Raw genomic sequence first — 19,014 nt, 5'->3', positions numbered from 1 at the left:
CAGAAGTTAACAAGTCCATATATTAATTAAAATAATTGTCGGTCACTATTTTTTTTTATAAACACGCACACATTTATTGGCTATGGATGAAATAGTATTGAAATAATGTAATCATTAGTTATAATAGTGTAACAGAAAATAACCATTAACAAATAAAAAAATCAGAAAAAAAAGAAAGTTTGAAAAGTGCTTATACAAACTGGCAACCCTTAAACTCATTACACGGTGCACATTATTCAGAAAACAATAGTACGTATTACGTACGCTACTGAATTGAATTGTGAATAACATTATAGTATCGTAATCACTGAAATAGTTATATGGACTATTAAACAAACGATTAAATTAAATCATACTTATTACATATGCGAATGTATTGACGTGACTTTTGCTATCGAACTGTGAATGCCTGGTTTTAAACTTAAACTTTTTAAATGTATAAATTGACGCTTTAATGTTTCCCTATGTAAAGTTTGAGTCGAATGTTTTTGAATCAAAATGGAATTTCACGTATATTAACTTTTTTATTTGTGGCTTGTACCTTTTATCGTTATTGTTCATTAGTAAGACTTCAGATGTATGTTGTTAAAAAAAGTATAAATAAACAAGCAACACAAGAGTATAATATAATTTGCATATATTAAATTATTGGTTAATAGCGGCTGCGCAGGCGCAGGTGTGCGCAACACCTGGCTTGTGGCTTCACTGAAACACTATACTTGTACCGTTATTACTAGATTTGTTTCGGTTTTATTGCTTAGTAATTATTATTACACAACTCACAAACACAAACGTAGATTTGAATAAAAAATAATTATAGTGATAATTTGATTGATTTCATAGCGAATAAAGATATTGACTAAGAAAAAAATATTATAGACTTAAAGTAATGTAAGCTCAATTTACTTCTCTAGATATTTAAGGTGAACGTGTGTGTTACACATACAAACATACATATATTTTTACTTCTCGTTTCAGTCAGTAGAGAATGCAGTAACGTTAAGCTCACCTTTTTGTAAAATTTAATTATCCTTCGCAATTAAGTATATAAATGAGTCCACCCTTATGTTTGGAAAGGGTCTTGTATAGCAGGTTTTAGCTTCCTCCTAGTCGTTCCCTCATTACTGAGGGTCGTGACCACCATGCGTGTGATTCTCCTGAACACTTCGCACTACCTTCCTCCAGGCATTCCTATTCTGTGCCATTTGTAGGCAAGCCTGGACACAGGATCCTGTGGCTATCTTTACCGTGTCTATCCCCCGGGACGGCGCTCTTCCTCTACCTCTCTTCCCCTCCACGTGGCTAACCATTATAAATATTCCAGGCTGTCCTCCTGCCTAGCCACATGGCCAAAGAAACGAAGCACGCGTTAACTAGTAATGGTGGAAAGACGTGTCATAAGATTTAGCCTCGTATTTATACCGCTGTAAACGTGATTCAAAATATCATGATCAATTAAAAAGTTAAGACGACTACCAAACTAAAGATCACGTTTACAATATTAGTTAGCATTTAACTTTCTTCAAAGCTACGATCATATTAAACATATATTAATACAATAATTGTTTACTGATAAAGGCCAGTCTACCACTGACAGCTATCACGACCTACAAACATTTAGCAGCGACAAGATACTCCCCAGTCATTACTCAGAAACTATTAATAATTCGATATCGTCACAGGAGGAAATAAGGGGCGTATCTTGGAAGTAAATCGAATCGGTGCGAAATATATTAATAGCAATTTCAAAATAATACTTGTGTTTATAATCTACATCGTATACGCATATATTTAATCTATATCACAATGTAATTGTTTACAGCTAATTTCGTGTTCGGCGGTGAAGAAAAAAGTCACGAAGAAACTGTAATGGAATATCAGCTATCTGTCAACTCTCATTCGAGGAATTAGCTCGAGAGGAAAGGAAACCCTCGCTCCTTTATCAACATATCACACAGGGTGTTAACTTTTTTATACCAAATTGTAAGATACATGTATAACTTTGAAAAGCCATACGAAAATTACCGTTTAAATAATACCATACATAAACAGTAAATATATTTCAATATAGTTCTTGCACAGCTTCAGAATAATCCTTTAAAAGTTATTCAGACCTAAACAAAGTCAATCAATAGAATCATTTTTAATAATACACAACCTGTCATTTAACCAAAACCTCAAACTAGAGACCTCGTTAAAGTAATTAATAATGTTGTAGTGTATAGGACTCTTTTTATTTATTTTGTTTCAATGGAACGATAACAACCCCATAATCAAAGAGTTAGAAAGTGAAGTAATAATTATAGGAGTATTTTTCCATACAGAATTGTCTTTTTTTTTAACTATTGTCAAAGGTCATTAGTTAGACTTCCGTTGAACGTAACGTATTTAAATCAATACATTGAAAGGATATTATATTTATCCGTTGAAATACTTACCAAAAACGCACGTGAAACTTCATCGCCATTTAATACGATGACTAAGCATTATATGTTCGCAAAAATTTTGCCCAACTTTCACTAAAATTACCACTTAACCGAGTTAAAAGCCGTTAAATTTATTTTAACCTCATCATGTGAATATATTAAAAATAATTATTATTTTAAAACGATGTAAGCGATCTTGACATTGAATTTTAACATGGATTAAAAACAACACAATATACATGCTGATGGTACATGGTTACCACTCCCCATACATATTCGACGACCTCCGTGGTCAAGTGGTGTGTACACCGGTTTTCATGGGTACGCCACTCCGAGGTCCTGGGTTCCCGACCGAGTCAATATAGATTATCATTAGTTTTCTATGTTGTCTTGGGTCTGGGTGTTTGTGGTACCATCGTTACTTCTGATTTTCCATAAAATACGTGCTTTAGCTACTTACATTGGGATCAGAGTAATGTATGTGATGTTGTCTCATGTTTATTTAAAAAAAAATTATTAGGACTGTAGGTAATACCTTGTTATAATGTTAAGTCCCTTATTCCTATAGTTACACTGGTTCACTTGGAACAATAATACTACATCTTGCAGTTTGGCGCTAAATATTCGATGAGCGGGTGATTACCAATCACTATCACCATGAAAATAATGACTCTAGATACTGTCATCGTTGATAGAGTTTTTAAAGGTTATCAAGCCTTTTAACTTAACATGGTTCCGTCGTAATTCCTTTAAATTTTCCAAAAACATTTTACGTACAGACAGGGTTCAATCAAAGTTTATTGTATGTAGATAAAGAGAAATCCAGTGTAACGGATGAATAAGCTCAATCATCACAAGTTGAAATGTATTTTCCAATTCGACGCGGTATACAAACTGCATGCGTCCGTCAACTAGCCTCGTTTTCCCGGGATTCATTGTGAGTTGCGTTTCATGCTAACGGCTGGTTTTATGCAAACATTAGAATCATATTAATTATGAACTCGTTGAAAGAACCGTGACGAGGAGCCGACATTTTAACGTATCGTTTTATCACTACTTTTTTCTTCATACCAAGAAATTCTTTGTTTCCTTTGCTTTCACAGATATGAATAAACAACTTTTCATAAACATATAAACGATCTCCATGGTCGAGTGGTGTGTACACCGGTTTTCATGGGTACGCCACTCTGAGGTCCCGGGGTCGATTCCTGGCCGAGTCGATGTAGATTACCATTAGTTTTCTATGTTGTCTTGGGTCTGGGTGTTTGTGGTACCGTCGTTACTCCTGATTTCCATAACACAAGTGCTTTAGCTACTTACATTGGGATCAGAGTAATGTATGTGATGTTGTCTCATATTGATTTATTATTTAAACTAGTACGTCAATCGAATGTTTGAAGACTCTTGTTCTTCACTAGAATGTAACTGCGGCATCATCCGTATTGTCAGATGTATCCTGTCATTATTTTTGCATCTGACGTGTATGCGAAATTTCATGACGATCGGTTGAGTACTTAAGTCGTGAAAGCGTCACAAACAAACTCACTTTCGCATTTATAATATTAGTCGAGCAGGTACGTTATATTGTATATAAATGTTGGTGAATATTATGTAGGGTATGTAAGTTTGATAAATAAGGCATATAACTCCAAACAAAATTATATTAATGATAAAAAATCAAGACATGGACATAGTATTTTTGCTTTCTAGACATGACATACAAATTTAATTGTTCATTATTACAAAGTTGTTGCTTCTTCTACTACCGATATTTTTGACAGTTCTTCTCGGTAGAATCTACTTTCTGAACCAGTAACTTCACATTTAAATGTATAAAACAATTCAAAAGTGCTTTTATCAAACTACTTGATTATATTTTATTTGTATTCCATCGAAGCATAGCAACGTACCGTCCATTCATTCACCAGTTTAAAACTACTACAAAAAAAAAAACTCTTGCGTCTTTGAACGTAATTCCGACACTATAGATCCATTTTTCTTTCATCGCAAATTCTCACAAATTCATGTATATTTTATGTCTATTTCACAACACTATTCAGTTTCAGTTTGAATTTGGAACAAAGTAAACAAACGGATCATCTTTGCCAAAAACCCTATAATATAATCTGTAATAATTCGGAGTAACGAAATTACATAATATTAACCGTTATTGGATGTAATCCAGCCGTTTTTCGGGACAAAGATGAAATCATTTAATGAGCTTGTAAATCATTTGTACGAAATTTTATTGTACCTAATTTACACAATCGTAATACGGTTTATAGTAGTTGCGGTCGTTTTAATTGATTTCGTCCCCGTTGTTGAAATGGAACATTGGAACAATAAAAATATTATAGTGCTTTATGTTTCATACACAAATCAAACTATCAAACGCAAAAGAGTTACGGCCAAATATTTTGACAATTGAAATTTTTGGAATGGAATTTAAAATTAATAATTAAATAATTTCAGGTTCAACTTGAATTCTCTAAGTAATTAATATAAGTTTCAGATAAATATCACATTAAACTATAGTGTCAATGACCTTCAAAAGGAATACCATGTTGCTATCACCTATGTTCTCTGATACGATGTGAGATAGTAAAAAACAAAGTAAATATATCAATTTTGACTGTTGAATACGTAATCTAGATACTTTATAATTTAATGAAAGCCTTATTAAAAATATAGGATAGAAAAATCAGTCATCAACTAAATAAGTTTTCGAAATCTTAAATACTAAACTACACTTGGCGAACAGTATATCTATAAAGAATGTAAATACTGTCGCAAGTCTGTGACGCTTCTCGTAAACATACGACTACCTTCCAAATTAATTCCTATTACGTACCAGCGTGAAACTTTATGCTGTCTATAAAGGAATTGGTCACATTTTCAGCATAGCAGTAAACCTTAGCGAGCTCAACATACAACACTTTAACACTAATGAGAAAACAATCAACATTACTGTCGCATTCAGCATTACAAGGGACACGTTTGATCCCCTTTCCCCTTTGTAGTCGTAAACCCTTGTCAGACGTCTAGATAGCTGGAAACGTGGCTTAATTTAAGCGAATTAAGCGAGCGGTTCCCTTTTAAGCGGAGTTATTGAGCGAACTCGGAAACATTTTAGCTTTATTACTTTTGTTCTGAACCATTATTGATTATTCTGTAAGAGTTGCCCGAACTAAAGGTTTAGTGATGCAGAATAATTAGTGACGTAGAATTTTCTAAAGGATCTATCCTTCGGTTTATCTGGCTTTATCGTAATCTACATGAATAGGAATTGCAAGATAAAATCGCCAATACTTTTATCTGATCTGTAAGAAGAATTGGAAAATATTGGATTATCGTCGGATAAAGAAGAATATGAGCTTCAAAGAATTTTCGTTCTTCATGTAATTATTTTTGTTGCTGTTATCATTATCCCATGTCATATTATAAATCTGGACGTGATAATGTTTTGTACGATACGATGTTTGATACGATTCCATGTCTTAGAGTTTTGATAGTGAAATTTTGCACTGATTTTTGTTTATAGTGTAAAACTAATGTTTTACACTATAAACAAAAATCTGTGCTGTGTATCTGTGTTCTTAATTAATATCTAATGTTTAACTTTTCTATCTATGTAAAAATAGCCCAATATTATCTGGTTACTGAGTAAAAGAGAGCTAACCAGATAAGGATATTATTACTATATTTACAATTATTTAATTATCAGAAATAGAAATGAAATTCGTGAGATAGTTGCAAGCCCCTCCGCGGACTGAGAAGGTATTACTTAATGCGTTCTCTACTGCAAAGCTCCGTCACATACGAAATAGATAGAGAGGATATAATATCCTCGTACACAGTCATAAATTGACATTTGATTTAATTGTCATATATTTTTTGATTTAACGCCAATTAAAATACGTCAAAAAAAATGTAAGCGTGTTTCTTGAAATATTACGGCCATTTGAAAAAATATTATCCATTGGAGGTTCTTAACCTTTTTAAAATAAAAATAGTAACTTTAGTACAGACACAGTACACTGTTATCGAATCAATATAACATCCGTCCATCAAAATGGTTTGTTAGCGAACCATGGAACGTCATAAGCCGGCGACCCCAAATTTATATGATGTCATTGACTGTACACCCTACGACACAGCCCGCACGTAGTCCTTATTTATTAAACCATAAGGGTTAAAATACAATCGCCTAGGTTGACCACCGTACAGATTCAAATTGGCAATTGCAATGACGTAAATGCGATGCACTCGAGTTGCATCTAAAATTGAACTGAGCCTAAAGCAAGTTGTAAAACGTTAAAATCGTTCTAAATGTAAACAAATTTAACTACCTATACTTAGTATCGTTAACCTAAAAATAAAACAAAGAATCAACAATAACAGACTAGCTATAAAAATAATTTGATGGTAGTACAGTAAAAGCCTAAGGCAATACCGTCCTCTATTCAAAAGGAGAAGGTTTGGACCTTATTCCTCTAAGCTGATTGATGGTGGGTTGGTAAATAGATGGAGGTTTCACGATATTGTCTTTTATCTAACACATAGAATCTCCGTGCTGATCAGCACTATAGGAAACTTTTTCCGAAAATTATATTTTCCGGTGCAATTAATACTCATTGTCACATTTTACTGGTAGTATTTCTTTGTACCATGTCTCCAACCAACCACTTGAAATAACCAACAAATCCATTAATAAATAAATATCGGACAACATCACATACATTACTCTGATCCCAATTGTAAGTAGCTAAAGCACTTGTGTCATGAAAAGTCAGAAGTAACGACGATACATACCACATACACCGAACCCCATGACAACATAGAAAACTAATGAACTACATCTACTCGGCCGGGAATCGACCTCGGAACCTCGGGGTAACATACCCATAAAAACTAGTGTCTGTAATTGGATTCTATAGGTGAGATTATCATAACAAGTACGAGAGTCTGGGATTGATATGTATTTTGTGCAGTTACAGGATCTTTGAGAAATCCCTGATTATCTGGTGACCAATTATTTAAAGGAGAAAGCGAACGTTAGTTGAGCTCCGAAGAATTACAAATAGACGATACAAGTCACATTGTATCAGTACTCTTTAATTTGGGATTGCTTTGATTTGACTGTTATTGTTAGTGCGACTATGTTTAATAAATAATTCATCTCTAAAATGGAAACATTCAAATTAAATAACCTTTCAAATCAACGAACGGAAATACTTGTTTATATTTTTGATTGATTAAAAAAAAACCTTTTTGCGTTACACGTTTATTACAACTTCCACCTTTATTATATTGTTAAATAATAAGATTATGATTTATCTGCTACAATTTATTCCTTTTTGTCTGTATTTAGATTCCATAAAAAAATTTAACGAAATGATCAGTTCAATAAAATATCCTCACAGATCTCACTATAATCGGATCCAAATTACATTTACGATTCAAAGAATCTTTTGTTTAAATGTTTGAACGTAGTATTCTTGTAATAGTTAGTGGAAACAGAAATAACGCACACTATCGCACGCGTTTATTTCCTACATTTTGGCAATGGCCTATCCTGTTAAAGAGGATGTAAGCTTACTCCACTACGCCGCTCTATAGGACGGTATTCTTTAATTTTGCTATTGTTTAACTTAATTGCTATTTGTTCAGAAACTATTTAAAAAAAGCAATGTATATGTACATTGCAAGCGTTAACTACGACTGCCTACGTGGGTTTAGCACCGTTACTCAGGAAGGTTTATCTTCAATGGTGCGATGTTGGAATTCCTTCGAACTAACTTCGAACCTATGTATCAAAATAAAACTACACACAATATTAGAACCATTATTGAATTACTGAATTATCATTATTTTGAAATTTCATTTTTATTATTATTTATAAAATTCTTAAATTCGTGTCATTGAGAAAGTTACTCAAAATACAAACTCTTTGGCATTTTAAACGAAACGAAACAGTTCGTTTCACTATCATTGTTCAGAAGATGTAATTATTAACATAAATAAGCTTAATTTAACATTAGCAAAATGAAAACGAAATTTATAATTTCGTTAAAAATCATACTGGTCACAAAAATTGCGCATTTGCAAGACTAATCAGCTGATTTGAATTAAGAAAAAAAACGTTTAATTAGTCTTGTAACACTTAAACAAGTCACGAGTATTTCTAGTTAGACCAAAAGTGAAAAGCAGTACGAGTCAAAATTAAAAGACCCCATTAAAATTTCAGGAGAATATAAGTTTTCTAATTATAATTTACGATTCTAATTAAAATATAAAACTCAGAACATTATAGTGCTTCTATTGAATTTCAAGACATAAATAACCGAAACACATTTGAAAATAAAATGAAATAAAAGAAAGAGGGTCGAGACGCTATGCTTCAAGCTCTAATAATTTTTAAAGATCAACATGTCTTAAACGAGAGGAATTATAACTGCAATATAAATACACACAGTTTTTGTGTTCTCGCTATAGAATATCATCGGACACATGTAGGTTTCCTCACGATATAATATTTCCTCACGAATAAAAGCACTTATTAGCTACTACAGTTTGGTTAACATAGACGTTTTCAGTTCACTAGTTATTTATACTTAAATCATAATAATGATCTTAACAATCTTTTGTTCTACTTAAAATAGGTAGATAGTGGACAAATTGACTACCTAATGGAATTTGGTGGCCACAGCTCATATATACGTTGGTTCTGTAAGAATTATTAACGATTCCTTAGATCGCCAATGCGTAGCCAACTTTAGGGAACTAAGATGTTGTGTCCCTTACACCTGCAGTGACAGTTACTCTATTCCGATGTGGCATTGCTATCATATACGATATTGGGTATTTATACACTTGTGTTGTAAAAGAAGGATATGTTCTTGGAAATAACCTCTTCTTACAACTCCACAGTGGCACCGGATTGATACTAGAAACGTTGAAAAAATGTATACTACAGACAGTTTTTGTTTGAAACAAACCATTGTAAGCTAATGTAGTCCATAATGAATTTGAGCAATCGAGCAAAACCCTCACACAACACGTCTGGTTACATCTCATTTAGTATATTGGACTTTGGACGTTGGGGGAGCGAAAATAGTCCGAACCTTTTCTTCATTTTCGGTACTTTCGTAGCGATAAAGGTTTTTGTGACTCATCAAGACACTCGCGAACAATATCGTATCCCTTGTTTTGTATTCGTATAAAGAAAGATATCTTCCGGTCCGCTGTAATATGTTTAGGCGTATAAATAAAAATGTATGTTTATTTAAATCTGTTTATAAACATTCGGATGTGTTACGTAATTTGTTCCAAGGTTTATATAATATGAGATATCAAAAATATGAATTTATTAGTTTACTCGTAAAGCGTCTAACTGTCTCGAACTAGGGTAATATTAAATCAAAAACGAATTTACTTTAAATCAAAACCATGTATATAAAACACAAATATAGGTAAACCAATTTAGATATATATGAAGGTTGAAGATTTTCTGTGAATATATCATAAATGATACCGACGGAGATATGATATCAACAGCTAAGCTACATAACAAAAACAAAGAAACGATCTATCAAGGCTAAACTCATGACTCAATATGACACAATTCGACAGAGGTCAATGCCCTAAAAACATCGCCACAGTGACACAGAAACGCTCTTAACGGAAAAAAAATGTCTCTAGAACTTCATCCCGGTATCGGGAATGAGGTATACCTGTGTAACACATTTAGACGGGCTTCCCCGAACTTATATTACTTGCGTCTAAAATACGAAGGCGTGACTACGTGTTAAGTGGAAGATACTAACGCATCGTCTTCCTGAATCCCGCCCTCTCCCGTCTTGCCGACCTATAAATATGATGCTGAAACTGTTTCGCTTCAGTCGCAAAGGAAAGCGCGAAGTGTATACAGCGTGCCAAAACCCGATATTCCCGAGTGACAACGTGATACGAAACTCGTACACCACAATTTTGGTCTATTGCTCAATATCGTTTCGTAATTCGAACGTGTTATAAAATAATAAAAAAATTGACTTGTGTTTTGGATTGTGAACGTAACTCTGTGGACAATATGTTGGACAAGTCCATCCTAGGCGGTAGTTGGGAGAGCGTGGTAAGTTCCATATTAAAAATTTCCATATACGCAATAAAAGCCTTTAAGAGACGCGTCCTCGAGTCCCACGTATTTTTCATTATGGTATCGTCTGTTGTCTCTCCGAGTTACGCAAACTGCATGGCGAGTTTAATGCGCTTAAAAGGCAACTGGCTTGTCTATGGTCGCTGTCAATGAACCTCGGCTCGTACGTGTCTGATGTTTGAATATGGAATTAGTTCTTTTTGTGGTTAAGATCTTGACATTGCCCTGGTTTCACGGTTACCGATTCGGAATTAGCTGCTTCGATGTTCGAATGTTATTAATCAAAGTTGAAAGCGGTTCTCTTACGAGCGATTACATTTTTCATATAGATTGGGTCTGTCGTAAAGTTAATTTATTTCATATTGATGAAAACTCGAAAACAAGTTTGAGAAGTCATCAGCTTAAGTGGTTAACTGTTCTGGAAGTCAAGTTCGACGATTTAGATTTACTCGTTTATTAAAGCTGAGATTAATTTATAAGAAGCTTTTTCCAATACAGATTATTAATTTAAAATAAATATTACATTTCATAATTACGTGTCAAAAATATTTACATTAATTACGAGATATTATTCAAATTACCGAATTCGAAACATTTTACGTAACATTAAAAATTTTTTTTATAGATATTTTATCAGTATTACTGTTTAGAAAGCGTACAATTTACATTCGCTGTCAAAATTGCCGATTGTAAAATTATCCAGTTTTTGTGTTCGAAGTTTAGTTGTCACGAATTTATACTTTCACCGCTAAAATTAAACTTGACATCGAGAGATGAATGCTGTAGGAGAAGTGGCGTATGTTAAAAAAAAAAAGAAAAAAAATATATTTTAAATTTCGAATTCGATATCAACGACATTTATTGAACACAATAATACTTAATTATCTCTTCTTCAAAGAAAATATTCCTGACGGCCAAATGTCAGTCAGTATCTACATATAACTGTATCCCAGATAGGCATCTGACCTCCCAAACCTTCACGTACGAACGTTGGATATCTCGTAGGAATCAGTGTTCCATTATATAAAAAAAAATATATATCACCTTGGTCGTTTAAACGCGTAATGTCACGTTCGGAAACCAGCGTCTGATCTTTCTATGTTATTCATATTCCGGTTTCTAAATTCGAAAGTGTTTAACGTACCAACAAGTTGAAATTAAAAAAGAAATAATAGTATAAAAAAAAAACAAATTAACAATTTTATAATAAACTAAAAATAAAGATCAATTTATTAGAATCGTTGCAGCGCGTTTACGAAGATACCTAAAACAACTTATTATTTTTAAAATAAATAATAGTATGCTTAATTATTTACAATTAACCTATTAATAAATAATTAGTTATCACTAAATATTACTAAATGAATTTATTTATTAAATAGAGTGTCGTTTTGGGAAGCTTAACCAAGCAAGCAAGTATAATCGATCGATCGAATTTCTGAAACTTCTTTTGACAGGAAAATAACATGGAAAAAGTGATCGAACTACCTTGCCTATATAAAACATGGCATAACATAATAAAATAGAAAGTAACATATTTTACTTTATAAGTTACTTATTACAGTTTCTTACCGGTTCTTTAGAATTCAAAATCAACATTCCGAACTGTAACATTACAAGTACTGTACAATTTTACCTTGAAAATTCCATTAAATAATAATTGCAGTACCTATTTTGATTAAGCTTATTTTTATGATTTTAATAATTTTTCAAAAAAATATGCCACAGATAAATAACACTTTCAATATCTATTTCACAATGGAATCTTTTTCTAGTTTAACAAGACCTCCAAAAAGTTTCAATCAACTTCAGTATTAACAAGGCAGTTAACACATAATAAAAAAAAATGTTGTAATATGTCTAAAAAAAATATTACTCATCGAAAAGTCACTGGAAAATCGTGCGTGGGCGTTAAAGATTTAGTCAGTCAGTTTACTCATAACTATTTTCAATTGTCACACGAAATTTTTGTATCGGTTATTAACCTTCGAGTTTAACTTTGTATCTATTTATATAATGTACTTGAAATAACAAGAATAGAATAATTAATAGTATATTATCCAATAAGTCGCTGGCATCAGAATCCATTCATACATAACGGGGTATTAAAGTCTTCTATAATACCCTTGAAATTGAAATTGTATACTAATTAATCTTTGCTTAATTTAAATAAAGAACGAATTCTATAATCCTATTCACTAGTTTATAAAACGGTTCGAACGGCTTCTGTTTAAATAAAATCAATTTAAAATACGAAGAGTACTTCAGTAACGTTCCATTTTTGAATTCGTTTAAAAATCGAACAAAACCACATCAAATTGAAAATAAGCCGTTAAAATCCAAACGGTCTTGCATTATAAATTCCGAATCTCACGCATCGCTAAATAAGAACCCACACATGTAAATGTGTATGTATGTGTTTGTAGCTGTAAATTAAATGAAAAAACATCATCGGAGCGCAATGTTTTTGCGATTTCGCACACGGCTAACGGTATCTTACAAGTCATATGTAAGTACGCTTGTTTAACCGAAAACACTACGTCGTTTTTTTTTTTCGTGAGTATCGTCGTACATTACGGTATTGAATATCAATTAACGAGTTGTCCGTTCGTCTTATTCACGATATACTGACCCACTCACACATATATGGACGCGTTTCCTTTTAATACATTCTTAAGTATAAAGTAAGTTGATGCGATTTAACTTTAAATACAGATGACACAAAAAAGCACCTTTCATCGTTGTCTGTATAATCCAATTATGGGGTACTTTTTAATATTGATTTCGTTTCATTTAAAGAAAAGTTCTACAGTAGTTATTAAAACTTTATATAAAAGTAAATGGACTTAAGTCCAAATAAGATCCGTTTAAAACTTTACATATGAACATAATAAGATGTAATTTGGCTTAGATACTTAGAAACTTACAACTATTACTTGAGAATTCTATTGTTGCCGTAATAGACTTTCACATATCATCATGAATATAATCATGCTAATTAAAAAAAAAATTGAAATCGTTTAACTTACGTACTTCTAAGTCATATTTCTGAACGCAAGGTACTGATATTGTAAATTATAATTTTAAAAAAAGGAATCATAAAAAACAAAACTTAAAACCGAGTTACGTCAAAACGTAAAGCGAGCGAGCCGTTAGTTTAAATATAAAACGAAACCATCGACCCTTGAATTGCATTGAACACTTTCAAGTATTGTCTAAAATAGCTCGTGACAAATATATCCGTGCCTATTAGTATCACCTTCGTATATTAATAACGTCCACAAATATCACGAACTATGCACATCGAGACAGAAATACTACACGCACATAGCGTTTATACGAAAGATATGGGACGCGGGTATAACGTGGGAATACGACTCACCGATACATTACATTAGTCTCCAAATATTTACCTGAAAGAAAAAAAATACATAAATATTAAAACATTCGATAAAAGTGAAATAGTTTATTCATGTACAAGAATATTGGCGCATCAAATCCGGGCAAGCGCCACTCAATTTTCATACGTCTAATTTGTATGTCATATTATGCTTGGCTGTGGAGAAAAACATTGCGAGCACACCTGCATTCGTCGAATAAACACCAGGATAGTTAGAGCGTTGATATACAGGTAGAGTTATGGATAACTAACAACTCCTTTCCAGCCATAGAATATATAACAAGTTAATATAATAGGCCTAATTGAATAAAGAATACTTTAATTTAAAACTTTGTAAACACTATGTAATTCAATCCTTTCGCACAGACTTTAACATAGTTCGTTTAAAATGATGTAATACACAGAAAACGTAAATGTAATAACGTAATGTTTTAATTGGGCCGTGTTAATTAACATCGATAATAGATCTGGTATTTTTACGTGACCCATTTTTCTTTGCGACCCAAATTCGCGAGTGTAACTTTTAATATGTGACCGTTAAAAAAATGTTACAAAATACGACGTGTCAAACAAAGACTGTGTAACATTTGTCGCGGCAGGAATGTCTGACGTTGACATAATATCCTACACCTTGTATTTAAATTGCTGAATAGGATCAAGACGATTTATCAATGGCGAATTTAACCTGGTTCTTCTTACCTTGTAAAAATAGAAATTAAATAAAAAATCTTGGAATAAATAAAACTTAATTAAAAGTATACCAAATCACCAAACAGCAATACTCATAATTGGTGTGTTCCGGTTCGAAGGGCGAGTGAGCCAGTCGACAGGGGACATAACATACTCTTTAGACTTAGTTCCCAAGATTGAATTTTAAACAAATCGTGTATTCACGGTTCGACATTTTCTTGTAAATACCGATTGTAAAATCTATATATAACTGACCCATTCTTTGACCAACGCTTGCTCCATAACATTATAGAATTTGAAGAAAAGCAATAAACAACATTGCACAATAGCACATAAAAAATAAAAGAGAATAATTTATGAAACATTTAAAAATTACGAAACTGTGAACTGTTATAGACGACTGCTTTTAGTTCATCAGATGCTTTCGAACGAGATAAACAAAACGACATAATTTTGAAGGGCGTTCATAGCTCCATTCGAATTTCTCAACATCAACTATTTATATTCGATACATCAGCTTCGTTTTATTAACGACGAGCTACGAACGGATAAAGTTATATATCGGGAACGATCAGTCTTTTATTTTCTGTAAACTTCCTTGACAGTTCACTGCCGAGTTAGTTTACAATCTACATAACATATTGGCATTAGTTCCAGCATCAGGGCATATGTATAAGTCGACAGGTGCTATCAGACATGTGGGCAACGAGCGAAGGGCTCGAATGACGAAGCAGAAAAAGATAGATGACATTATTTAAAATATCTGAAAGGGACAGCGATACGGCCCTAGTACCGTTCCGTATTATGTTCGAAGTCACGTACGACATTAATATATTAATACTTTAAATAATCCCCAAGATCTCTGATCCGACGTATTTTATGTGACAGCGATTAAAGATCGACCAATCTGTTGTTATTTATTCTACAATAATATTACTTCTCGTCTCATTTCTGATGGAAAATTTTTGTTATTTTTCAGATCTCGAGAGATGACTACGAGATCGACTACAGTCCAAGTCCAAGAGGATCACCTCTGAAGGAAACAACCAATATCCAGGAGGAGCAACCTTATCTGATCAGTCGCCACAATCCTAACAAGACGTTCCGTCGAGAGTCCGTCATCGCTTCCTGGAAAAGTCTAAAGAAGGAACGAGAACAGGCCTTAGGAAAACGTGTCGTGTACGTCGACGCTGATAGTTATGAAGATTATTACGGGAGGAACGAAGTCAAACGTTGTAAGAGCGAGAGAACAGCAAACGCTCCTCGTGTTCTCAAAAAGGTCAAACGTACATATTCCGTATTGTATAGATACGACCCGAACGAGGAAAAGGTTGTAAAGGAATACAAATACCAACCGGCCAAGGAACCTGAAATGTCAACGATCACAAACCTTCAGAAATCTTACTCAGAACCATTTCTGAGGCCCGAGAGAACGCCTAAGAAAAAGGTGAAGAGGTCCATCACAACGTTCCTTAACATCAAGACGAAATTAGTCAGCTTATTCTCGTCCAAGAATTAAGGATATTATTTTAGTTATTAGGAGAATAGTTGCTCAATTTAATGCATTTTCCTTAGGTTAAGTAAAATGAAACCATAGTTAAGAATGTTGTGGTTACGGTGGTCCGATGTGCTTGATATCTCATTTAATTAAGAATAGAAAGTAGTTATTAAGAACAAGTTCTGGCTGGGTTAGTGAAACCTGTCAACGTCTTCCTTGAAACATTACACAAAATTAAATTGGTTAAATTTTTGTAAATACAATAATTTAATCTGTATCAGATCACCTTATTAACAAAACTTTTACTGGAAGACCAATTATTTAAAAAAAAAATCTAGTAAAACCTGTTTTTTGGAATTACTAAGATTCCTATTATCCTTTGCAGTCTATTACTCCAAAAGTGAGGATCGAACTAGTGTTTTTCATTAAGCTAAGACCATCGAGCTTAAATACTTAGATGCTTTTGTATAATTAATACATACATACAAGAATTAGTTTGTCCATAACTCTGCTCTTTAAACATAATTACGTATGTTATAAGTTTTTTTGTGATATTTCTGTGTGTTGTGATATATTAGTCTTAAGCGACTTCGAATATATAAGGTCATACTTATATCTTTTGCAAGTCGATCTTTACATTAATAGCAAAATGTAACATAAAATTAGTAATATATTTATAGAAACTACTAGACTAATGTATGAGTCTCTGATATGTAATTTGGTTTGAAACGTATATTTTAATTATTTCATTGAATAAAAAATAATAATTGTCATTTAAATTTTTATAGTAAAAATTAAAAATCACATTGTTAAAATATTTGCTATTTAAAGTCCATTTGTTTTAAAAATAAGAAGATCATATTATTTCACTATAATTAACACCATAATGTATAATGTACAAAATATAATTCTTTATATTTAATCATTAAATATATAAGCAATTATAATCATTGCTATTATAATTTTGTAATACTCATTCCTTAATATATAAGATTTAGTATTTTAATATAATATGAACAGTTTATAAAGAGTCATTTTGTAACGCTTGAATGCAATAATAGTCATTTATCTTTATGAATTAGAATAATTCAATTATATTATTATCAATTATTTTTTAATCTAGTTTCATATCAATAAATATTTAATAATAATTGTACTGAAAAAAATGTGTTTTATTTAAAATACTTTTAAGAGGTATACATGTATTATTATTATATAATAATTAATAAAAACGCATCGCACGTTTGATGTAAATTGCTTTTAATTTAGCTTACAAAATGTAAAGGTCCTACTAGATGGATAAATATTTTTATTTAGTCCTCAAATACAAAATCTTCAATCGATATTATTTTAAATATGAAATTTACAATTATTATCGTATTTCTTTTTCGAATATCTTGTTATTTTTTTCGAATTCGATTAAATCACAGACATTCCTTACAGTTTTTATTCTATAAACATTAAATTGTTTGCAATTACAAAAGAAATAATAGCGTAACGAGTACAACATTACATTTACAAAGATAAATTCCGAATCGTTTTCAATATTTATATAGAAAATCGTCGATTTGTAAAAACATTATAGAACGCGTATTCTAAAATAACTCTGACGCTCACTGAAACATATTGAAGGTTTAATTCGAGCTATAAAATAATAAGGGCAAATCGGTCATTGCGTTCATAAAACCGTGATTGATATTCAGCTTAAACTTCACATACTATTAGACTACAGTATGTGGACTAGATATTGGGTTATTTATTAATTATGTGCAGTATATTTCTTTAATTTATGTATAATATACTCTAGAGTTATAGTTTTTAATATTATTTTTATTTAATGAAATTAAATACTTAGGGTAAGCCTTTTTGCCCAGACCTGACCGCATTCTTATTTTAACTTTGAAATGCGAAGGGTTGAAGGGTAAAAGAGTAATATTTATTCATAGAAGGGTTGGTTATATGGGTCATGACATATTATAGGCAATAAATACATGAAATTATTTAATATCGATAATCTGTATAATGATATATTTGTTCATACATCCTTACGAATAGATGTCAAATATTTAATTGCATAGGTAAAGGTATATAATGCTGTTTATATAGAATTTTTTTGCAATTCAAATGACAATTAGGTAATATTAAGCGATGGAACTATAGACATTTACAATTTACAACTTAAAACAGCTGAAATGTCATATTTTATTGTTAATCAATAATATACATAGATCAGATTTGACAATGTGTGTGTTAACTTATATCTACTGTTTATATACAAAGACACATACCTACCTACACGTGTCGTACAAAATAATGAAAAAGAATAAATAAAAAAACATGGAATACATAAACGAATGCTAGTTTGAGAAAAAGCCTGTATAGAGCGAGCAAAGGAAGCGTTTATGCGAGAGAAAATAAATTTATAAATGCAAGAAGAAAATGGAATTTTTAATAAGAGCTCTCGAAATGATAAAAGTTAATTTGTTCATTTTAAAAGTAGACATAAAGATTCTTTAGCTTCGATATCAATTCGGGAAAATTGTGTACGTTTGCAAAATTTAAATATTTGATTGTTATTTTTTATACGTATAATCCTTGACAATGTTGGTATAAATTCATAGCTGATTACTTTTGAGTCTTGTGCAGTACATGATGGTTAAGTGAACCTAGCAATTATCGCTGCACCAACTTCTTTCGTTCTTAGAAAGAGTGGCCAAAAATAATCGAAGTCGGTTCTTTGAAAACTTTTAAAGGCTATAATCACTACAACATTGCTTGTACCCGGACAGTACTTGTTCTGCTAAGATGAGGTCGAGGGTGATCCGTGTCTGATGATATGCTCAAT

At 32.0% G+C, this 19,014-nt stretch overlaps 2 protein-coding genes across 3 annotated transcripts in view; one reads left to right on the top strand and one right to left on the bottom strand.

Moving 5' to 3' along the window:
- Positions 1–19,014, bottom strand: part of LOC124540574 (dual specificity tyrosine-phosphorylation-regulated kinase 2) — a 163,906-nt gene that overhangs the window by 34,258 nt on the left and 110,634 nt on the right. The gene's annotated exons all lie outside the window — the stretch shown is intronic.
- On the top strand, positions 10,314–17,204 carry LOC124540576. The gene is made up of 2 exons (XM_047118259.1): positions 10,314–10,557; positions 15,651–17,204. Exons 1-2 carry the CDS (start codon positions 10,516–10,518, stop codon positions 16,188–16,190), a joined length of 582 nt encoding a protein of 193 aa, XP_046974215.1. The 5' UTR covers positions 10,314–10,515; the 3' UTR covers positions 16,191–17,204.

This window comes from Vanessa cardui, chromosome 25 (assembly GCF_905220365.1).
Source record: "Vanessa cardui chromosome 25, ilVanCard2.1, whole genome shotgun sequence".
In the NCBI taxonomy this organism is placed as follows: domain Eukaryota; kingdom Metazoa; phylum Arthropoda; class Insecta; order Lepidoptera; family Nymphalidae; genus Vanessa; species Vanessa cardui.
The sequence above is the reverse complement of the archived record's forward strand: the minus strand, read 5'-3'. Positions and strand labels throughout refer to the sequence as shown.

Coding starts and splice junctions, on each gene's coding strand:
- LOC124540576 (XM_047118259.1), top strand. CDS start 10,516: ATGTTGGACAAGTCCATCCTAGGCGGTAGTTGGGAGAGCGTG. Junction 10,558..15,650: donor GCGGTAGTTGGGAGAGCGTG/GTAAGTTCCATA, acceptor GTTATTTTTCAG/ATCTCGAGAGATGACTACGA.